This window comes from Marmota monax, unplaced genomic scaffold (assembly GCF_021218885.2).
Source record: "Marmota monax isolate L192 unplaced genomic scaffold, Marmota_monax_Labrador192_F-V1.1 WCK01_AAM20220418_F8-fsc00002, whole genome shotgun sequence".
NCBI lineage: Eukaryota > Metazoa > Chordata > Mammalia > Rodentia > Sciuridae > Marmota > Marmota monax.
Window position 1 is genome coordinate 43,656,693 of NW_026693571.1, and position 24,840 is coordinate 43,681,532.

General features: G+C 35.3%; 1 protein-coding gene across 1 annotated transcript in view; it reads left to right on the plus strand.

Moving 5' to 3' along the window:
- Positions 1 to 24,840, plus strand: part of Ttc29 (tetratricopeptide repeat domain 29) — a 226,937-nt gene that overhangs the window by 18,042 nt on the left and 184,055 nt on the right. Inside the window, exons 4-5 of the mRNA XM_046459089.2 lie at positions 15,715 to 15,938; positions 20,607 to 20,792. Of these exons, the coding sequence (XP_046315045.1) occupies positions 15,715 to 15,938; positions 20,607 to 20,792 (410 nt within the window). The remainder of the gene's footprint in view (positions 1 to 15,714; positions 15,939 to 20,606; positions 20,793 to 24,840) is intronic.

Below are 24,840 nucleotides of genomic sequence, written 5' to 3' on the forward strand. Positions count from 1 at the left end.
TGGTAAATTCTTACCATGGAAATAAGAAAAATTAGAGATCTCAAGAGTTTCAAAATATTTCTTTCAGAAAACAGTAAGAATATCACTGGTCATAAAAAGTGATATTTTGTAGTGATAACAGAAGTTGATTCATCAAGAGGACATATCCTAAATATTTGTGCTCCTAATGTCAGAACTTCAAAATACAAAACAAACACTGATAGGAAAAAGAGGAGAAATAGAGAAACCCACAGTCTTAGTTGGAAATTTCAACACTATAATCTCTGTAATTGATAGAAAATTTGAATGATACCATCAATCACCTTAAACAATTGACATTTACAGACTATTACACCAAACAACAAAACAGATGTTCTTTTCAAGTGTGCATGACACATTTGTCAAAGCAAAGATATTCTGAGCCAAAAAATAAATGTCCATATACTTAAAGGAAAAAATTATATGTACATAATTTTGTAAAAATATGTCCATAATTTTTACATCCTAAAAAAATCACAAGACACATTAGAAAATATTTGAACAGAATGAAAAAGAAAACATGGCATGCCAAATTTTGTGAGGTGCAGCTAACACAGCACATCAAGGGCATCTTATAGCATTAAAATGCTTATATTGAAAAGTAGAATATAAAATGAAGGGTATACAAGTATATATAAAATTAGAGTATAAAGTGTTTATATTCAAATCAATACTCTAACCTCTCTTTTACAAAGTTAGAAAAAGAAAGCAAATTAAATTTAAAGTTAAAAGAGAGAAAGGAATAGTAAAATGAAGCCTTGCTCACCAGCCTGTGGTGCTATTGGGAGTTGGTAGAATCTTTAAGAGGCGGGGCCTACTGGAAAGAATTTAGTTTATTGAAGGTATATTCCTGAGGATGCATACCTCCAATAACCTCAATGATAGAGAAATGATCAAATGACCTAATTTAGGTCATTGGAAGTATGCACCTTCAGGAGAAATGACCAAATTATAGAGAAAATCAATGAGATTTATAGCTGGTTCTTTGGAAAAATCAAAAAAATTGATCCATCTTTAGTCAGACTAATCAGAGAAAAAGAAAGGCCACACACATCAACTTCAATTATTTTTGCTTCAACTGGAAAAACACTCAAATATATTTAGAATGAAATGGGCTCCTATAGTAACCATAAAGGAAAAAACAAAATACACTAAATTAAAATTACCCAACCTAGGTACTTCCTTGTGAAATTTCAAACATTATATAAAGAAAAGATGCTAGAAGTTCTAGGGGTGGGGGAAGAAGTTGCCATCAAGAAATAAATATCACACTATCATCACAGTTGTACACACTCGCACTAGGTATAGCACTGGAAGAAAAAGGACGATGTCCTCAAAATCGGAAGGATGATTATTTTTACTCTAGAATTGTATATCAGATAAATTATCCATCAAAACGGGGAGCCACATAGACTGACACATCTTCTGACAGACTCTGCTTCTGCAGTTTTTCTTGTCCCCATTCCCTAAATGGTTAAGCTGAAGTGGGGGTGGGGGTATAGAATTTAAGGTAAAGAAGGCTATACAATCTGGAAAATAGCATCTAAATCAGAAGTCCAAATTAAATGTCTATGAAGTTGCTGTAGCAAGTTATGGAAATAAGCACCTAAAAAATCTTAGTGATGATGTTAATATAAACCTGTCACATATGTCAGGGATAAGAAGTAATCAGGAAACTGATATTTAAGTGTACTATTAAATGTAGAAAGGCAATATAACATATGCTATATATGTTACGTGTATTATGAAAATATTAATTTAAGAAATAAAGCCAGCAAAATTTGCAAATAAACGATTGTCTCCAAATCCTTCCCCTGACCTGAAACACCACTTATATTTAATGACAAATTCTCATGTGTATATATTTATACCATACACATACGTGAACATGCATATTCTGTTCTTCTATTTGCATTTATTTTCATTATAACTATTTTCTTAATCTAGTTGAGATACGTTTCTGTCTTGCAGACAGTGCCCTTTTTTGTTCCAAGTGATCATTTTTTTCCTTGTACGTTACTATTTTGTGTGAATGTTAGAATTTTCTTGTCAAAAGTCAGTAAAATATCATTGAATTTTTATGGGGAGTACATGGAATTTATGTTATTCTAGGAGAATTGATAGCATTAAAATATTGAATCCCACCTTATCAAGAACCATCATTTTCAACGTTAAATTATATCAGTGACAGCAGCATTCCTTCACATTTCTACTCTAGTAGAAATGAATATATTGCAAAACACGAAGGCTTTTTTCCCACAGGTTTTTAGTAGACACACAATATCAACATAAGAGATGTGTTTTGAGTTGCTATGTTGCTTTTTTTTAATTGGTGTATAATTTTACATAATAGTGGGATTCATCATGCCATATATGTTTCTTAATCATGAATAAACTTTAAACTTACCATGTGAAAACAGTTTAGCTCTTGGGTTGGAAGGATTTCTGGGAGAAAGGACTAAGTCTTCTAAAAGTCTTTTCTAACTAATTTTAATCATTTTTATAATGTGCCTATATTTATAGATTTTTTATTGTTGTGATAAAATTTAGCATATTTTCTAATAATCTTTAAATCTCCTGTACATCAATTGAAATACTCTGTGTTTCTCTGAGGTAGTATAAAGATAACAATGGCTAACCACATAGGCTATAGAAGCAGATTACCTAAACCGATACCCCAGCTTCATCTCTCACGGGGTGTGTGATGTTCACTTGTCAATTAAACGTGTTGTACCAGAGTCATCTATAAAATGGAGAGAATAATGAGAGTACCTATTTCATTAAAAAACATTATAAGGTTTAAATAAGATAATTACATGCAAAGAATTGAGAACAGCACTTGGCACATTGCTAAGCCTAAAAGGCACCTATGACTATAATTATAATTGGAAGTTATATTACTTTCCTGGCACTGTTTTTGGTGACAGCAATTTTTATTTTTCCTGATAATATTTGAAAAAATTTCTTTATCTTTTAACCAAACCAGTTTTTTAATAGATTTAATTTTTGTTCTGTTATTGATTTGTGATTTGACTCTTAATATGTCCTTTCTTGTTCTTTGTATGGGTTTATTTCATTATGTTTGTTTTATTAGGATTGTTCCTAGCATCCTGAGTTGAAAGGTAGCTGCTTCTCTGGTATCAGTTGATAGTGGTTTTTAACAAACCACTCCTATAAGCTTCCTTTTCAAAACTGCAATGATTTCTTCCTGCATGATTAGATTTTTATGTATTTTTAAAATTCTAAATATGTTAAAATTTCCACAGTGGTTTTACCTTTAGAAAATGAATAAATTAGAAATATATTGATGAGTCTGAAAGTGAATGCTTTTGGGGTGTTTGTTTTTCTTTTTTTGTAGGTACTGCAGGAGTAGGAAGTGAACCTTTATTTTACACTGCACATTTGCCATATATAATATCAGTTTATGAAATTTCTAGTGTGACTAATGTATGGCCAGTTTTCATAAATGTTTCTTCTATGTTTGGAAAATAAATATATATTCTCTACTTATTGGTTAGACCATTCATATAGAAATATCTGTAATATTCTAATAACTAGTTTGAGCCTGTTATTTCTATCTACCTAGGCAATTGTTATTAAAATAATTTTCCCTCTATCTGTAAGTTTCTGAAAAAAAAACATTAAAATCAATTTCTTTTTATCTTTCTGTTCATTTTATATACTTTGAGACTGTTATTAGGTATGTTGTTTACCACCTGCTGTATTTTTCTGTAAATTTGAATCTCATTTATGAATCTGATATAATTATATGCTCCTTGAATTTTTTTTCTGCTTGAGTTCTATTTTGCCTGATATTAACAACATTGCAAACTTTCCCTTCCTTGATATTTGCAGTACTATATGGAAATACCAAGAAGTGAACATATGTTCCTATTATGTATCTATTTTATGTATATTTTTATGTTTGAATTCAAAGCTCTTTCATCTTCTTGCAAATACTTCCTTTTATTTTTACAATATTCTTATTGATGCACATTTTTGATTTTGTAAATCTGTCTTCCTAATTTAGAACTGGTAGTTTTCTAAATATTTGAGCTAGCTGCACTAAAATTAATGTGCTATTTAGAAGAAAGAGATATTTATATACATGGATATTGTCTGGCCAAAGCATCAGAATCATCAACCTACATTTGTTTTCATTGTGTTCTGGAAGTTTGATCATTGGGTATGTATAGTCAATGAGAAATTGTGACTTCACTGTTCACATGTGCAGTGTACACCTTTGTTATATTAATTAAAGTAGCACAGAGTGTAAATGATTTCTTCAGAGAGCGTACAGTTTGGTACTTACTCTTGAACACTCAAGTTTAATGGGGGAAAATATTCTCTCTATTTTTCTATATGGAAAAATTTAAATATGCCTACTAAAATGATGCACTATTCCTACAATAGAAACTTTAAAACTCAAAGAAATGAGGTCAACTGCTGTCCTTAAATAGTCAGAGCTTGACATTTCTCTTTAGTTAAATTACTACAGATTTCTTACCCAAGAAATATAAAATGATAAAGCTAGAATGAAACTAGATATCATTTTGGCTTAATACTTTCTGATTGTATCAAAGGAAAAAAAAAAGGCAGAGGGCAAAAGAGTGTAGTTAACAGAGTGCCAACAAAGAGTTTGTAAAAACAAAACAAACAATAATATATTATGAGAAATATGTTATTTTCTCATAACAAAGTATCATTACCTCTCTAGAAGAAATGTCATTATATGAGAAATCTAAATGCAGATTTTGCTATTTTCCCTTATACTATCTTTCATTGCATTGCTGAAAAGAGCATGAATAATGTTTTGTTTTCATTTTTAATTTATGTGACTTTTCCCTTTGTATTTTAAACATGTAATCTTTCTCTTAAGTATTTGTCATATTTATAGCCAAATGTATACTATTTTTCTTGCCAATCTTTTAATATTTTTTAGAATTGTGAAAGAATATATATTTTAAGGAAGCAACATTAGAATAGATAGCACAAAACTATAGTTGTAAAGAATCGATGGGTTTACTTTTCCCAAAGAAACCCCTCCTGCAGTTGTTTAATGTGAAAGGTTTTTTTCTTGAAAAGGTTAAAAAAAAAAAAAGTTCTAATCAACTTTTGTACATTATGTAGAACTTCATTTTCTAAACTCTGCAAAAGAAAGTTTCATATTTAATGGGAAATCATGAATTATTCCATTTATTATCTACTTCCTCCTTTCAAAGACATGATCTGGATAAAAGGCGGGGTGAATAATTTCAAAAAATACAATACATTTTTAATGGGAAGGTGCAAACTACAGATTCTCATGACTATTAGCAAGTGTAGAGGAAACAGAATTTTACTTGCAAAACTCGTCAAACTCTTGCAAAGATAAAATGCATGACACACTTTAGTAATATAAAAAAAAAAACAGTGAGCCAAAGTTTTTCTTTTTAAGGCAACTTGTTGTTTTTGCTAAGTTTGATTTTTATATTCTCCAGCTTTCCATTTTTATTAAAAGTGAGTGATATTTCACTCGATTTATATGGAAAAGCAGTAGTTTTTTTTTTTTTTAATTATTGTTGTTATTTGTAGAGATGTATAGAGAATTGAAAGAAAATGTTATCTGACAGGAAAAAAATCCTAAATAATAGAATTTCAAAAAATTTGGAGAGTGTCACAAAATTGTGTCTCGAAGTGCAGAGCAAATACCATGTTCTATTAAGTTTTATGTTAATAAAAATTGTCAATATTAATTTAGACAAGAATATTCAGTTGATGAACTAGCATTGTCATGTTTACATGTGTTTATAGTCATGAGATTAAAAAGCTCATTTTTTTGTTCTCTCCCTTATTTTCATGTTTTCTATCATCGTAATAAACACAGAATTTAACAGAATTGCATTACTTACTCATATTTCTTTTTTATTATTATAACTCAATTTAAGAACTAAGTTCATTTTTGAGGTTTTATTTTTTAGCTTAGTATTATTGCTTTTCTGATGGTTGAAAGTTACAATGTAATTTGAAAACAAAACAAAACAAAAAGATATGAATCCATACAATGGTCTCCTTTTGTCAAAGGGGCTTGGGTTCGTGTTGAATTCTGAAAATACTTTCCCTGAAAATTCTTCTTTAAAGATGGCATTCAGTTCACATCTTTCCGTGTCTGACCTTTAGTTGAAATCATTCTTTTGTAAAGAAGTTTGAATTTCTCAAAGGAGTTTGCAAATAATGACTGTATACAAAAATTGTGTATATAATTGACCTTATATGAGGAGCTTTTCTCCCAGTTCTTTACACCAAACTTCTAAAGAAAAACTTTAAAAAATATGTTTCGGTTTGAGATTTTTCAATAAAGAAAATGATTGTCAAAATGTGGTGTGACAGCTTCATGGATAAATATTGTGGTGACACTTTATATTGACAGGTGCATAGTTTATTCATTTCCGATGGATGAGAGCCACGGTACTTCAAATATTTGATTGAATGGAAATCACTTGAGTAAATCATTTTTAACAGGATGTGCACATTAAAAATATCTTTATATTATTAAGGGAATTATTTAAAGCCATTGGAAGAGTTGCCGCCTCGTACCGCCTGCAAAAATATAATGTCTTTCCTCTGATTATCTGGTGATTATCACCAGCAAAATTATTATTTGATTTATAAACATTCATTGATTTGATCTCCCAAAAAGTGACTTCTGCTAACACTAAGCATCAATGCTAACAATTGAAACTGTGAAATAATATTTTTCCATTTGACACAAATAATCCATGCGTCCTAAAATAAAATAACCCATGAAATGAATTCTTACTGTGCTTTTGGGACAATTCTTTGCTGACACAATTGTTCAATATATTATTTGTTGAAAGAATTATATTAGTTATAGTCTGAGTTACAAAATTCTATGAGGTAGACTTCATTCCTTAATTATTAACCTTATTATGTCTCTTTAAAAGGAATTCAAGTTTGAACTTGGTTTAAATAGTTTTTTCCAAATGGTTTATTTCAATTTGTATATACTTTTAAAATTTTGAAAGTTGTGTTTCCTAAATTTTATTATTAATAGATAAGAATTTGCAGTTTGTAAAATTATAAAGCAAAATTTACATTTGTAAGTTTTTCTAAAAATTCAAATTAGCAAACTTACAACTGTTTAGAAAACCACATAAAATTTCTATTTTATAATCTTCTGGGGGTAGATTTTATTTATTGATTAAAATTATAAAGTTAGTCTAGCTATCCAAAATTAAACTGAAACAAAAATCCTACTACATTTATATTCTGATTTATTGATAGTATTTTTAATTTTGACTTGCTTTTTACAATTTATACAATTCAAGGTGATATATTTATTTGGACAGAAATTCTAATGAAGTTTTCAGAAAAAGTATAAATTAATACATAAATAAAGGGTTTTGGGAATGAAGCTAAAATGTTCCATTCAGTCTTTCAAAGAGAGTTTATATAAAATTATAATTAAATTATTTATATAGCAATATATAAAATCATGATCATATAATATATATTTAACACAATACTTGTATATCCAAGTATTTTTATTTTCTCTCATAAAAAATCACCAACAAATTTTACAAAGAAAATAATATTATAATGGTTATGCTATTGAGCTTTTTTCGTGATTAGTTATAACTGCACAATATTATGAAAAGAGCTATTTTTTGAAATACATCTTAAAACTGTGTGTAAGCTCAAATGGTTGTATTGTGTTCATTATTTGAAGTTTTGAAGTGTTTAGGAGAATTAATGTTCATTTTAATAACTAATTCAAATTGTAATGACAAATTGTAGTGAAGGATTCTGATGCTGATGTAAGAAAATTCTACTTTTTGAAATATTAACGTGTAGTCATTAAGCTAAGTCATAGAAAATAAGCAGTTGATCATCATGTTATTTGTGATCGGTGGTTGTACTGAGATGCAAAGTGAATTTGTTTCAGAGAGAAGACATTACAATTTGAAAGTACTTTTTATATGCATTTTATTCAGTTAATAAAAATGCCTCATTAAATATATGAATGCTTATCTCTATAATATCTTTCTAATTTTCCAAAAATGAGAATGAAATGATTTGAAAACTGTTAATCTGTGAGATGCCACCTGCTGTATTTACATTTTAAAATATATAAATAGGGTGTAGTATTTGGTAAGTGGTCTCATAGACAGCTACTTGTTTTGCAGTTCTGCATGGGTGATATAGAATCCATGCATAACTTTGCATTTATATTCTTTGAATATCATCTTATTTGCATACCAATTAAAATAATATCTGTATTAAGACAGTTAATGAAAGTTATCAAATTTACATGATGTGACTGCAGTTTGCTAAATTTCCAGTAGATGCCCCCAGAGACCAGTCAACTCATTGGAATTCTTTACATTTAAGCAACTTTTTTATATTAAAACTTCTTTTTCTTGCTGTTTTGAATTACATATAAAACAAAAGTCTTAAAATCTTAAATTCCATGAGTTTATTATTCTTCCATTTTATTACAAATACATACACATGCATATATATGAGATAGCAGTACAATTATTAATCAGTAGTAATCTGTACTATGACAAATAATATAAACCTAAAGGTGTAAAAAAATTAATACTTTCAATTTTCATTGTAATTCTAAATGTTTTTAAAATGAAGTCATTCCAAACACAATTTTTTTTCTAGTTTCTTTTTCTTTAACTATTTATGTGGCAAGGGAAATGCTATATCATTGTGTTAGCTTTGGGTGAAAAAACAATTACCATTTTCTAAACATGATTACACATACCCAAGGAACTTACAAAATCGTTATCAGTCTGCATATATCAGAAAATAACTTTAAAAAAATTTTTTTATATGTAATATCTACCTACACTTAAAAGTATGTGTAGGAATAGTGATTCTCTTTATTTCATGGAAATTATATTAACTGAAGCTATTTAAGTATTAATTTAAGTCAATGTAATTATCCCGTAGGTGATTCCAATAACATTTATCCCTACGATATGAATGTAAGACTGTTATAACTGGCACAGATAACCCACTAGTGACTTATAAATATTAACTTAATGGAATAAAAGTATTATCCTGACTTTTGATTAGCTATTACATATCTTTTGAGTTTATCTTTGTCAGATTAAATTAAAAATTTATGCTCTTGTTTTAAAGTATTTTTTTTTATTGAATGGTTTGAAATATTTGACTGAATGTGAAGCTTCACCTTGTTACCATAATTTTAGTTTGTCCCGGGAAGAAATATGATAAATGTAATTGTCCTTATTTGAATAGGTGATAATGCTTTACACCGTCAAAGTCAACCTCTTAGTTTATGCATTAATTTAGGTGGGGATAAGATAAAATAAATTGTTATACCTATTCATTTCACCTATTTGTCTTTTCTGGGTTTGTAGAAGTATGCACTTTTTACCCTTTTAAATGTTTGTCAGTGGTTTATCCTGGTAGCTGTTACACCCTTGAGTGGGAATCATATCTATTTAATTTGCTTTTCATGAATGCTACTAGCGTCTGCTCCCTCCTTTAAAAGAGGGGGATCCTCTGGGAGAGCCACAGAATGATACTGATCTCTGCTCCCAATCCAACATAAACATGGATTAGCATGGATAAAGAGAACGGCTTTCAAATTGGAGATTACATCATAATTGTCAAATTTTGTCAAATTCCTAAATGGTCAATGCAAATAAATAGAACAGTTGTAAGAATGGGCAGGAGGAAAAGAGGAGAAAACGCAACAATAGTTGATGTCCCAGGAGGCAATGTGGGAAGTGGAAAGAATTCACAATCCGAAGTCAAAGAGGGTTGGGTGTGAATCACAACTCTGCCATTTATTAGCTTGTGTGGTTTTGGGCAATTCACAGCCTCACTGATCGCTGGAGAGAGGTGTGTGTGTGTGTGTGTGTGTGTGTGTGTGTTTTGTTATTGTTGTTTGTTTGTTTTTAAATCTGTATAAATTAAAGTAGTACTTAACACAGTTGTGGAGTGAGTTAAAAGTGATATTTACACAGTGCCTGACACATTGTGGGAGTTCCGAAAATAGTAGCTATTGAAGGAGGAATTTAAAATCCATGTCATATTTCTGTGCCTGTGCTTGTAGACCAGCACACCCCGCATTTCCCAGCACCTCCACACATTCAGCAGCTATGAAGCTCGAGCCAGATTGTTGAATTTTGTTGTCAGTTTCTAGATGTTTTTAAAAACTTGTAATTTTTTTAGGGAAATTTTGATATAAACTATGATAGTTTTAGCAAAATTTCTTGAACAATGCCTTTAAAAGGCAGTAAAACCTGTATGAAATGCACAACTCCCTTGTTCTATCTCCAGCTGCTTCCCTGATCCCAATGCAGCCTGAGGTACCTGCTGCGGTAGAGATCTTCCTCATGATGCAGATTTATGGATGCCCAGTGTGTCTATCAATGTCCCCACTTCTACTTTTGTGAGTGGTATATATTTTTTTTTCTGTCAGAACTCTCCCCAAATCCCATCATAGTAAATCTCTTCATGATTTTTAACAGAGTTCTCAATTTTCATCTTGTAGGGCAGTTTAGAGTCAAAGAAATTTTCCTTCTTCTGATGCTTAAAAGCAACACTTAATTTAGACAAAATTTAATGTATAAATGAAACCAAAGACTAAAATCTTTACATCCAAATGGAATAACAATTTAAATAATAAATTTGGATCTTGTTTACATTTCTATTTATTTTCTTCTTCACAAAGAAAGTGAACTTCAACTGTGGTTGTCTCTTAAGAAATAAAAAATCTGAGAAATCCAAATATAATAATGAAAATTGTCATGTATTTTTGTTTTCCAAGAATCAGTTCATTTTAAAAAGATATTCAGATTAAATAATTTGCCTTACTTTAAAGATTTAGTAGAAACCTATTTAGTAAATAACTATGATTCTTTCTTGCTCTCAAATATTACTCATGAGGCTTAATGGCTTACAGGTGCATTTGTACATGCATATAGGTGTGTACAAAATATAAATGGTGTCAACAAAGTTATATATACATATTTAAACATATTCTTATTTGGTATAGCTTCTGCAAAAAAAAATGACCTTTTCAAAAAATTACTAGAAATCTTTAAAATCGATGCTATATATTGTTGGTGTTTTGAACCCAAAAGATATGTTGGAAATACTCCTAGTCCAGCTTCTTCTGAATCACTTGGTGTTCTTTGGTCAAAAGGCAATGAAAACCCATTCTGACTAAATTAAGTGGAAATGATTTTATGGAAAGGATGTTAGGTGACTGGTGGAATGTGGGCGAGAACCTAGCTCAGAAGAAGTGGACAAGACACAGGCCCCTTGCATGGATGTAGGTAGCAAGACTACTGGAGAATCTTGTCCGGTGTAGCTGCCCAGGGCTCCTGCCTCTCCCACACCTGTGCTGCTTGCCTCAAAATTCCAGCTCATGGGAAAGACCGGGTCTCCCTCTAATTTGGGTCAATAATCTACCCTCTGACTAGGGAGTCCTTGAATTCCTATCCCACATATAAGGCTGGCTAGTTGCAGAAGTATTTTCAAGTGTGCCAAGGCAGAAGTAGGGCTTCATGCTGGATGGGGCAGATCCCCCTTCATCTCCCATGTGAAGGCAGAAGGATCTGGAGAGTGATTTTCTACCTCTCTGTCTGGATTAGGATTAGAACTGAGATGACCTCCCAACTGTTCTGCCCAGTGCATATTTTCATTGTTTGAAGTCACTGTTTAACTTTTACTTCGTGGTCCTTCTTTTTATTTTTGCTGCAGCAGGCTTTCTTCACTCATAGGAAAACATTCTGGCAGCCAATGCATGAACATCTGAAGTTGGCATTGCTCCTCTGAAGCAAGGTTAGGGTTCCAGGCTGTGTCGTCAGGGGCCTTCCACGTCACCCCACAAACTGCCTTCTAGGGGACCACTTGCAAGAGCCCTTGGGGACTCCCAAACTCAAGCTATCTGAACCCAAATTCATCATCTTTCCCAGTAGCAAATGTTCCCCTCTTTAGCAAATTACCAATTACTCAATCAGAAAACCTGGTCATCATCCGAGCTTCTTCCTGTCCTTCACCTCCAACAGCCATTCAGCCACCAAGTATCCAATATTTTTATCTTCTAAGTATTTTTTGGATCCACCTAACCCTACTTAGCCCCCTGCCTGTACCCCAGTTCCAGCCCCTGTAGCCTCGCCAATCCACGGCCACATGAGTTTACCATCTTTTCTCCCTACTCCCAGTTTCACCCTCCTCCCATCCCTTCTCTTGGATCAGGTGTGAATTTCAGAGTCACAAACTCAAGGATGCTAAATTGAAAGTCTTTATTTTTTTATAACTTAATTTTAATTCCTGGCCCTGAGCCTTGATCCTCCCTAGTGTAAAAATCCAATCTTGTCACTCTCAGGTAGTCAGTCCAATTCCACAATTTCTCAGGTTGCTCAAGATTCTAAAACATCTTCCTCCTCACCCTATCTTCCAGTACAGAAACAGCGTTGTACTGAAGGGGGCTGAAGGAAGTAGAGTTACTAGATTTAGCAAATAAAAATACATGAATTGAATTTCACTTTCAAAAACCCAGGTGTGTGTGTGTGTGTATATATGTCCCATGAAATACTTAGGGGATTCTAATATTAAAAAGAAAATCATTTGTAATTTATATAACATTCAAATTGAACTGAGCATTCTGCATTTTATCTGTCAACATGGGGAGCAGGCAGGGCAACAGCATATGACAGAATTTACTTTCAGATTTTCATGGAGGACCTTGTCATTGTCACTGATTTGCCCATCCAGTTCCCAGTCCTCTTTCTTCTTTGCTTACACAGCTCAAATTGGGTTGGGACATCACTGTGCCCAAGAGGAGTCAGGATATTTGGGTTTCCAGACTCCTTGCAGCAAAGGGAGAGTGGGACGTCATATGACCCAGTTCTAGACAAAGGGTCCAAAAGTAGAAATCTGCTAGGAGTTGTGGGAATGATTCTGTTTTTCCCCAAAATAAGGAAAGACACAGTCAATGCCCCCTCACATTCCACTTTCTTCTTGAAAGTGAACATGGTCTCTGGAGCCCTATGGCCACTAGCAGGGAACAAGGAGGAAAGAGGGTCAAGATAATCCCAGGGACCTTGATCTTGAACTTGCCAGTCCAGTGAGCCAGGTCCTTGGCTGCCTAAGATTAGGCAAAAAGTAGATTCTCTATTTTCAAAATACTGTGATGTGAGTTCTCTCTGACTTATAGCTGAACGTTCGCATCTCTAGGCTGTGGCATCCTGTGCAGGCAACTGTCCCCAGTCCATCCTTGTTTATCAGCTCTGGCAATACGCTGGCCTGAAGCCTTTCAGAGGCTCCCGGTGCTGCCCATTTCAATCATGGGTGTGCCATACTTCCAACCCCAGTGAGAATCTCACCATGAGCCTCTCAGCACACATCCCTGGCTATGGCTGGATAACACAGTGGCAGACACAGTGACCCTCCCCTTCCGTTAGTGTCATCTGTGAAGCCCTCTGAAAAGTTATGACATTTTTTCATAATGTCACACCATACCACTGAGGGACTGCGGGACATCATAGGGCTGGTTCTGGTTCTCTGGTTTTCTTCTGCCTACAAACCCTTGATGGCTCCCTGCCTTCTTGTGCCCCGTGCATGGGGAGGTGGGCAGTGGGGATGTTGGTAATCCTCCTACCTTCAAGACTCTCACGCAGGAAGCAGGTTCCAGTGTCTTCTACACTTAGATCCCACTGAACTTCACTGATGGCTGGCTTGTTCTTCTCGCCCACCCCTCTGGTATTTGACTGGAATAAAGGGGAGCAGGGAGGACATGGTCTTTCTGGCTCCATTTTCCTCTTCTATTTCAACTAGAGGGACAAGCAGGAAAATCTCAAAAATGGTCACTCCAAAATTTACTCTCCCTGTTTTGAATATTTCTTGGCTCAAACCGAATGGTAGCTGTTGATCTTTTGACCCAGGAATGTGCTTTCCTTACTCTATGAGCTGGTACAACAGACTGGCTGCTGGTGTGGGGGAGCACTGCTGTTCAGAGTCATTCCTTCCAGATGCCGTTTCTCAAAAGCAGTCACACCCTGTCCATTGGGACTCAGCCTCTCCAGGACTCTCCATCACTCCTTGCTTTGAGTCTGAGCTTCTTACCATTGCTTTACCATGAGGTCTCTTCATTGTCTGGATCCCACTTAAAAATAGATAAATAAAGACAAAAATAAAAACCTCCGTATCTCCGTACTCTCCACTCACCATTCTTGATTTCTACCCAAGTAGATTCGCGGAATGAGAAATTCTTGGCAGATGGAACCTGGGCAGTTTTGCTGTGGAAACTCCACAGGTGAATCGAATGACAGCCAGGAGCTGATGACCAGCAGCAAAGGGCTTCACATTCCCGCAGCATTTTCACTTAATTTCATCTTGTTCCTGAAAGAATCCTGCGATGTAGGGAGGGCAGATATGAATGTGTATATTTTACAAATGAGAGGAAATTAAGACCAGGGAGGTTGGGACAAATTGGATATTCTGACTAATTCTGAGCTCTTCCCAGTCTACACTGAAATTTTTATTGCCAATAGTATCATATATCAGTTTTTCTAAATATTGAGTTCTTGGGTTTTTTTTAAAAAAGCTTACAAACATTAATAGAAAGACATATATATATATATATATATATATATATATATATATATATATATATATATTGCTATGTGGTTGTTCTTTTTGATAGGTGAATAGCCACCACATATCATAATTTTGTATATTTATATGTAGACATTTTCAGTCATTATTTTTCATTTCTTAATTATGGGATTGTGTTTTCCCACTAGAATGCCAACTTCACAAGAATACTGAGTGTTTAGAACACTGGATGGTACTTAGTAGGAAATGCAATAGTGATTCATTGAATGAGTAGATGAACCATCCTCTGTCAATGTCCTTGCATATGGTTTATTATTAAAGTTAGGATTTGTTTTCATCATTGTTTTTTGAGCTGGGATATTGCTATTACCCAGGGTGGTCTCACACTCCTGTGCTCAAGTGTTCCTCCTACTTCAGCCTCCTGAGTTCTGAAACTAAGCAATGAATTAGCAAAACCAATAACTTAATTCTACCTGAAAATAATTTTATATATATATATATATATATATATATATATATATAAATGTATGTAAAGTTTATATCAGTATATATAATGATATGTATATATAGCGATAGAGTTCAATAAATCATTCTGTATGAATGAATGAATGAATGAATGATAAACTTCCATTACATACAACAAAACTGCCAAATACAGGGAGGACGTTGCTTTGATATTAAATAGCAAATGTGATTTTTGCCCAGCTTATTGTAGTTTTCTGATTGGATGGGTTGGCTTGTTTGGGTGGAAGGCTGGTGTATCCAGTATTTTTTAATACTGTCAGCGAACTAGCTTATTGTCCTTGTCAAAGAGAGCCCAGCTCTGGAACGGATATATTTATAATGTAATTTCATTAAAATTACTGTATTTATATAGCTTCTGGCATCTTTCATTAAACTGAAGTAGTTCAATTATAAGTGTCTGAGGCAAAGATCTTTTGATAGTTTTCAGTGCTTTCACTGAGGGGAAGAAAAAAAAAAAGAAAGAAACACTGTTCAGCCTTTAATTATCAGAGAATGAAAACACCGGGCAGATTGAAAGGATTAAAACGAGGCATTGAGCTTTCTGATTCTTATTCCCAGCTACAGGAACTCGTACAAGAAGAACATCTGCGTGGACTTGCTGCGGGAGGGTTATCACGAGTCCTTCACTGAGCTCTTTGCTCTGATGGAGCAGTGGGAGACCCTGAGGGTGGCTGCGCGACGCAGGTCCATCTTCTGGACGCAGAAGCCCCTGGAGGATCAGCTAGATAAACTAGATTACTTATACCACCACCTGACCAGGGCCGAGGCCGCCGAGAGGAAAGGTAGGTGGCGAGATGGTGGGCAGGTCCCCTAGGGAAGGTTCCAGACTTCTCCTGCATGCAGGGGAAACATTGAGACAACTTAGCCCAGGTCTCTCTAGTCAACCAAGCATATTTATGGGACAAATAATAGGGACCACTGAATGAAGGAGCAGCGCAGACATAGGGTCTCCTGGTGCTGTCACTCCAAGCCGGGAAGACATCACATGGCACCTAATGACATCTTCTAGAACTTTCCAACAGATTCAAAACTCTCAGATCATGAATTATTAACGTTTACATAATTTATCCTTATCTGCCTATTGACTTTTGCTAAGGAGATACTTTTGAACAGCCCTGTCCCTTCAAAATGATACAGATTTTCCAGAATTTATGCAAATGAGCTTTGAAGTTTTTCTCATGACATGTTACTTGAATCAGAAATTTTATATTAGGGAATACTGAGAAGATACAAAGTACCTGCAATTCACAATTGTGGTTAAAATTGTTAATTTTATACTTTCCATGATTCCATGGAATTTCTAATAATTCCTTTTTTTTTTTTGGTATTCTAATATTTTCCAGAAATTTATATGTCAAGAATTGGAGAAAATATTTTCATCTCTATTATCATTATATTGATATTGTTATAAATATTTTTCAAAAGTCACATGTAAATAATTGATCATTTTAATTGGTCACTTATAATTAAAGAAAAAAATGGAAGTCCCAGATTTTGGCATATAAATTTGGTGTTCTAAATTATTCGTTTCTTCAACATTTTGGGTGAAAACATGATAGAAATCAAAATAAAAAATAAATTCTTGGGCCTTGACATGACAGTGTTTCATTTCAGACCATTTATGGGTATCTGACAAATTTCTGTTAGCCCCTCAGCTTCTATAGAGCCATCTGATGAGACAGGGGACAGCCACAGAGGCAGCCACAGTCTCTCAGCTTCTAGAGTGAAGTCCCATCAAGATGTGACCTGACTTAAGACGACAAGATGTCCAAACTGTGAATAGCACATCAAGCAAATTAGGGTGGAGGGGGTGGTGAGGTTGAGATGGGACTGGGTTATTTACACTATGAAAAGTATTTAAATGCCGGGTTGACTTTAAAATGGAGTCTGTTGGTGAACTTTACAATGTGATTTATATAAAATTTCTCAAGAAATTAACTATCGAGAATAAAATATACTTTTGTGAAAAACCTGCATTCCCATGTCAGCCCCAAATTCTGAAGTGATATTGATGCTGGAAGCACAACTAGTCAAGATAAAACTCGCCCATTAGCCACTTTTTAAAGTTGAATTCCATCATATTCACTGTGTGAGGTGGGGGCTTTCATTTGAGCAGCATAAATATGAGCAAAAACTCTGCCTTGTCATAAAGTGTCACAGATGAGTCAACTTGTCATAAAGGCTTCTGTAATGATAAAGAAACCAAAATACCAAATAGTTTGCTTGAAGGTAGAACACATTTTAATTTCTAATCTTTCATTTAAAAAAATGGTAACTATACATAAAAATAAAAATATTCCTCCAATTTGAAACTCATGAAATCCCAACTTCATTCTAGACAAAGTCTTGCGCAAGTGGTCAGAGTCATGAAAGGAAATATTTTCTTCACAGAGCGGTTTATCACATATTCATGGTAACTAAGTTTGCATTTGTTAAATGGGGCAAAATTACTTCTTGTTCAGCCTAAATGGTCTGTAGAGTTCTTTCCTAAAAACTGCAGTGGCTTTTGCCTAGTTGAAATACAGAAAATCATAAATGTTGCAAAAAAGGTTAGTGGAAATAATTCAGTTGAATAACATGTAAGCATTTATATGGTCCTTTGTAAAGAAGGTGTGCAATTTTTTTACAGTCAACACATGAACTTAATTGAGGGAAAATTGTGATTTGAAGAAGGAATGCCCCATAAAATGGGATACACATTTTTGTTTTTAATAACTTGAGTTAATCCTAATCTTAAAATATACACATGTATATGTGCATGTGTATGTATATATATGTGTGTGTGTATGTGTATGTGCATATATATGTGCATGTGGGTAAATATATACACATGTATCCAAAATATAAAAATCTGTGAATAGCATCTCAAGGTTCCATCCCATATGGTGGGGAAGGGGGGGTCTGAAACAATTATCCTAAAATAATGTGTCTCTGAGAAACCTCATTGCTTCTCATTGGAAAGACCATTGCTCTAGGGTCACAATGAAGTTCATTTAATCAAAACTATGGCACTAACAATAGTCGTCTCAGGTCAGTTCTGTCTCTTGAGATTTACAGAGCAGTAATCTAGAGTTATTTAAATAACTTTAACAAAATATCACTTGCTGTTTTAGAGCAAAGTTGTGTTTAAAGTAAGCCAGCCATTTCTTATTGGATTATTTTCCACTCCTGGAAGGGTTTCTTTGTCCCTGACACATTTCCTGTTTTATCCATTGTTGTGAATCATCTTCGTACCATCTGTATGTAACATTATGATTAAGATCTTGAGCCCCATGGGGTTGGGGAAGAGATGGCAATAATGGTAATGGGTACTGAATCAATAGATAATTCCAACATTATTTACGCTTGACTTTTAAATTATTGCCAAGAGTTGAGCAGCAATTTTTTTCCAGTAACATTTGTTTAACATACACAAAGTGTGTTCTAATCAAGCAAAGCTCCAAAATATATTATAAGTTTTATGCGAAGACAAACAAAAACAAAAAAAATTATCTGGTAAAATAAGTTTGGTGAACTATCATTGAAGTTAAGAAGGTTGATTTATCGCGGAACTTATTGGAGCCCTTTTCATGCTTACATATATTGTGTGTATACTTCTGAAATTTATTTCATTATGGAATCTCTTCTTTAGAGAGCATAGCGTTTAAATAACAGACCAACAATAAAATTTATTTTCATCTTCTGAGTATACTTACTGACAATTCAAGAGAGTGACCTACAAGCAAGGAGACAGGCTACTTAGAATGTAAAGTATACATATGACATACATAGAAAAATAGCTTAGCTGAGAAGTAGTCTTTCAATATGGTATCTTAATAGCTTATATAAGTATAGCTCATTGTCTTTTTAAAAAAGCATTGCTTATGACATGTTGGGAATATTTTTATATTAATGTTTATTTACTGAAAAATAGAAAAATTATTGCAGGATTATGTATATAGTTTTGAAAATTTATATAAAATATTCTTTATATAAAAATATTTTATTTAAGTAGAGTATATGAAATTCTTTACTCAATCCAAAAAGAGTAAAACTCTCTAATTAGTAAATATGACCAAGAAATATGAAATATTAAGAAATAGACTTGCATGGTCTATTCACATTCGATGAATCAATGTATACATAAGAGGTGTAAGTGAAGGAATGGCACGGGTTTTAAAAATTTCTGTTGAAACACTGGATGATTTATTTATAGTTCTTGACAATCACCTTTTATTTAGCTTGTTTCACTTTTCTGAGCCTTTGGATTTAATCTTAGAGATGCATTAATGGGCAATATTCTTCATTATTGTAATACCTTCAGGAACAAATAGGCTGACTCTTCTGGTAGTAGTGAGCAATTGCATCAATGAATTCTACTCCACAATCACTGTTATAAAAAAAAAAAAAGTTTTAGAATAGTAACTCAGGCCACTACCTATTTACAAGTGTGCTTTCAGAATAAATGCAAAAAGACAGAAAGATTATAAATTTGTTCACATTCACCATTTGAGAGGGGTTTATAGGACTGAGGTGCAATTCATTAACACACAACAACTTTTTTTTAAAGTTTTTTTTTTTTTTTTGTAGTTGTAGATGGACAGCATGCCTTTATTTTATTTGCTTACTTTTATGTGGTGCTGAGGATCGAACCCAGTGTGAGGCAAGCACTCTGCCACTGAGCCACAGCGCCAGCCCCGCAGACATTTCTATTACTATGGCAGTGGAGTTTATAAGGACAATTCATAATTTATTAACAAACCTTTCTGCATACATGTAAGTCAGGTGCCACTTTAGGGGGGGGGGGGAAACTACAAGGGTTCAAGTAATAAACTAACAACTATCTGAGTAAAAGGAATGCTTAGTATGTATGCATTTTCAGTGGGGAAAATATACCCAGAATATAGAAGCATAGAAGTCTGCTCTTTCTTAACACTGTCAGAAAAACCTATGTTGCTAGAAACTTTATCAGAAAACGTGTGCAGCTTATAGAGGTGTCCTGATCATCATTTCTTATATCTGTCAAACCCTATTTTTTTTTTCCTTCAGGGTGAAAACAGTGCAGCATTCCCATATCCTCTCTGCTTTCTTCATTCACATTATTTTGTCGTTGTTAATAAGCATTACTTTCTCTCCCATCTCAAAACATTTTTTTAAACCTCCAATGTGAAAAGTACCCAATGGGAGTCCTTTCTCCCAGAAAAACTAGGTACACTGCTAATTGATATTTTCCAACCCATATGTCAATTTCTAGTATGTTGTACATTTCTGGAAAGACTTTTGTTGATTTGCTTATGTGGATATCCATTAACATGTAATTATTTAATTTTGCATTCAGATTACTTTTATAAAATAACCACACTTTTAAGAGTAAAATGGGAATAAACGTCACAGCATCGGTTTGCCATTCCCAAGCATGTACGTCGAGACATCCTCTTTCTAATGTAGTTTGTATTTTTCTCTTTTTGAAGGACACTTTGAAGAAGTGTATAATAACTTGTACGCTCTGGCCTGTTTCTTCGATAACGCTGAAGACAAGTGGGTAAGGAACCACTTCTATGAACGATGTTTTCAGATTGCACAATTGATCAAAATCGACGGTGGGAGGAAAGAGGCCGAGGCGCATGCGCACATGGGCCTTCTCTACGAGGAAGACGGTAAGTGGGCTTTGTCCGGATGCAGAGACCAGGCAACCAGAAAGCAGGCAGGAGTTGAGAAAAAGACTTGAGTTCAAGATGCAGATTATTGAGGTCAAAGAGCAAAGACGCATGGCTGACTCACAGACCCAGCTTCAGTATTCCTTGCAGAATATTCTTTATAGCATTCCTTGCTCGGCTCCTGTCTGGGCAACGCAGCCTGGAGTTCCCAGCAGCATCCTCACAGAGAGAAAGTACCTCCCCACTACACACACATACACACACACACACACACACACACACACGGAGACACACACATCCCTCAGTCCACAAGCTGCAATTTTATTTTATTTTTTCTTTCATGACAGGCCTCTCTGTTCATTTTAACTTGATTTCTCATGTATGAAAATTCTTGAGAAAAAAAAATGAAATGTGCACTTCATGATTTTCCTAGTGTCCTACTCCCCTATGTAAAAGTCCCAAAGCTATATAATTTGGATACCACCCTACCATTATTTTACAATAATTTCTGAAGGAAATATTCCTTTAAATATAAGTTCATACTTAATAGTTTTATCTTATGACAAGCCAAAGTCTAAAACAACACAAAATGGTCAGAAACAAATCTTGTGTAGTGATCGATCAAGGATTCAAATAGGGATTTAAGAATTAAAATTATCTATGTGATAAATAGTATGTAGATGATATGTGTATTATCTAATATGTGTGTGACGAAGAAAATATCTTATCATGAATATGCTATTTAGTCTCTAAAAAAAACCTGTCTTGTTTTCCATAAAAATTTTGACTATGGCAAAACACTTAAATTTTTTAAATATTTATTATTTTATGGCTAGAATTACATAGGACGTTGACCAATTCTTTCAGATTTTTTAAATTTCTAAAAGGTTTCTGTGCTCCAGGAAGTTGCGGTTGATGAGATTTTAACTCCAACCCTGGTAGGTTCTAGAAAGTAGTCAGGCCTATCTCTCATGACAGATTCAGCCATGCCAGAAAAATAGAGCAGAGTAAGATATCATACAGACTGGATTCAGGGAATGCCTGACAGAGTCGGGAGGATCAGGCTGTGAACTTGAAAGATAGGTTGAATTTAGGCAGGTAAAGAAATAGGAATGTATTCAGTGAAAGCAAACAACATACACTGGAGCATAATTGAGAAAGGGGTAGGAGGAGAGTAACCTACTTACAGTGGAAAGTGTATTTTTGAGCCATGCTGGGAAGTCATAGGAAAGGTGAAATAAAGATACCTCGGTGTTAGGAGCTTGGATTTAGTTTCTGCACGTTCAGGGTAAGGACAGGAGAGTGAAATGTCTATCTATGATGCAAACTGTGCCAGGAGCGGAAAGAGGAAGGGGGATGGCTAAGAAGCTGCAACAGTCATGGAGCTCAGAAGAATGAGTGCAGAAATATTTAAGAGAAACATAAGGAAGTGTTCTATTGCAGCCAACCTATAATATCTCAAAATAGAGGATTAGTTAAATAGATGAAGCAACTTCCAGGCAACAGAGTTCCATGCAGTCATGAGATTACAAATTAGAGCAAAATTCATTTATTCATTGAACAAATACTGATTTAGAACCTAGCGCCAGGGGATAAAACAGTGTACAAGGCAAAGTCCCTGCCCTCGAGGAACTCAACCACTTCTCCATGTACAGTTTAGTAGTGTGAAGTATATTCCCATTGTTAGGCAACCAATCTCCAGAACTTTTTCATCTTGCAAAACGGAAACTCTGTGCCCATTAAACAAATCCCCATGTCCCTCTCCTTTTGATTTTTTAAAATCTCTATGCATTTCTATTAGAGGACTTATAAATTGCTTACTTGATTCATTCATCTGTTTATTCACTCATTCAATAAATATCGGAGTGTTCCCTGGTCCTATCGTTAGTAACCATGGCACCGTGGTTGCCCATATCATCTTAGTGACAGACATACAGTGGCAGAGAGCAGGGATGAGCTGGGAGATGTGATCTGCGTGGGGCTGTGGTGACACATTACTCACAAGTCTTCGGCTTGCTCTCATTTGGGTGCCCCACCCTACAGCATGATAAAATGCATCCATGTTCCATGATAAATAGACTGCTTTAAAATACTGGAAAGACTTCTGAAATTATTTTTAGAGTGGGTGACTTTGTTTTGAAACTACGTTTTGTCAGATCTAAAAATTTTCCATATGCTCTTAAACAGTGCATAGACCCTAGAACCAGGCCTGACTGATAAAACCACTGAGTCAGTGTTGATGAATATTCCAGGGATTGCCTTTGAGTCTGTGATATGCCTGGTGATGGTAAAAATAATCTGTGTAGCTTCTGTAATCTGTGGAAGATTTTTCACAAGAAGTATAGGAACATCAAGAATATGTGGCTAGGGGCTGGGGCTGTAGCCAAGTGGAAGAGTGCTTGCCTAACGTGTGAGGCACTGGGTTGGATCCTTAGCACCACATAAAGACAAACAAATAAAATAAAGGCACTACAAAAATAAAAAGAATATGTGGCTAGAATAGAAGGGGACTCACCTGGCTGTAGGATTCCCACTGAGGAGATAGTGGTATAGCTTCCGCTTATCAGATCTGATTGGTCCAGACAAGTGAACGGAGGCCCCACAGCAACAGCTAGGCAGCAGCTGTGCTGGGGGCAGGTGGCAGCATCCCGATACCACGGGTGCCCCCATTCAGGTTAAAAGAGGATATTAGCCAGCAGATGGCCATGGGCAGGTTTTCAGGGCCTGACCAAATAGGCTGTAGTCCAGGGCAGGGCTCCAGCTCCCTCGGGGAACTGTAGAGCAAATGAGGAACAGAAGCAGAAGCCATTTTCACAGAGACTGGGCACATGGTTGCAGTCAAGGGTAATGTTCAACCCATTGGCACAAATGTGACCAGCCCTCACACAGACGCCCCTGGCAGGTCCTTCGGCACAACAGACGTATAAACTCTATTAGAAAGAAGATGTCTCACAATCTGCTGGAGATGGGGTCCTACCATACTTGACTCAAGGGGTGGCGGTCTCGTTTTTTCAGACCTGTAGAGCAACAGTAGGCATGGAGTAGTCGCGGACTGACAGACACAGGCTGTAGCAAATCACAGGCTGTATCTTCTTTTAGAATTCTGAGGACCTTATGGGCAAGACCCACGGGCATGCTGGAGAAAGTGTGCAGACAGTGGATCAATAGGAGATGTGCTCTTTCATTCTGGAGCAGACACAGAAATCTAGCAGGGCCAGAGGCCAGACTCCAGGAGAGAGGACTTTGTAAGAGACATGACTAAGGAAGCATAAGCTCCTTCCCTGCCATGATCTGAGGCCAGGACACAGTATCAAGCTGATGTGGCCGAACCTTCACTTCAGTCCTATCCTGCCAGGTCAGCAATAGAGGATCAGTGTAGTACTGGAACTTGGGGCAGTAATTCAGTTTTCCTCTCAGTAGAGTGCCCATCCCATCCTGGGTAAGTCCTTTCAATATCACAAAAAATGAGGGATCCCATCACTAAGCGCCTTAGCCTCCCACTTCTCAGTATTTTCCAAAGTTAGTTCCTGTTCATAGTTGGTACCTGCTGAAGTCCAGCCACTACAGCACAAGGAGTCTCTTCCTTTTCCAGTTTGAGTCTCTGACCTATCCCTAGATAGATCTAGTCAAGTCCCCTAATTTGCTTCCAGAAGGCCATGGTGTGTGCCTGGTAGTGTCCTGGGACAACTGCCAGTGTTAGCAAGAGAACTGGGTACATCAAGCTTGCAGCAGACCAACAGCAGCAGCAGTGCTCCGGGAGAACTCAGAGATAAGAGCAGAATGAGGAGCGCAGCTCTCCCAGTGTAGCATAGGATGCTGTGTGACTAGGGAAGTGTCACACTCCTGGTGTGCTCAACACCCAGACGCCATCGTGATATGACATGGAAAAGTCTTGATACAGTTCTATTCTTCCTGCTCAGCATTCATGATGTGATGCATCCCACCTCTCCTGCCTGATGGGCAGTGGGACAGGGAGATGGAAATCCGGGGTGAGACCAAGGCCTTATGGTTGCAGCTGCCGGCTATGGCATACAGATGGCAAGACTTG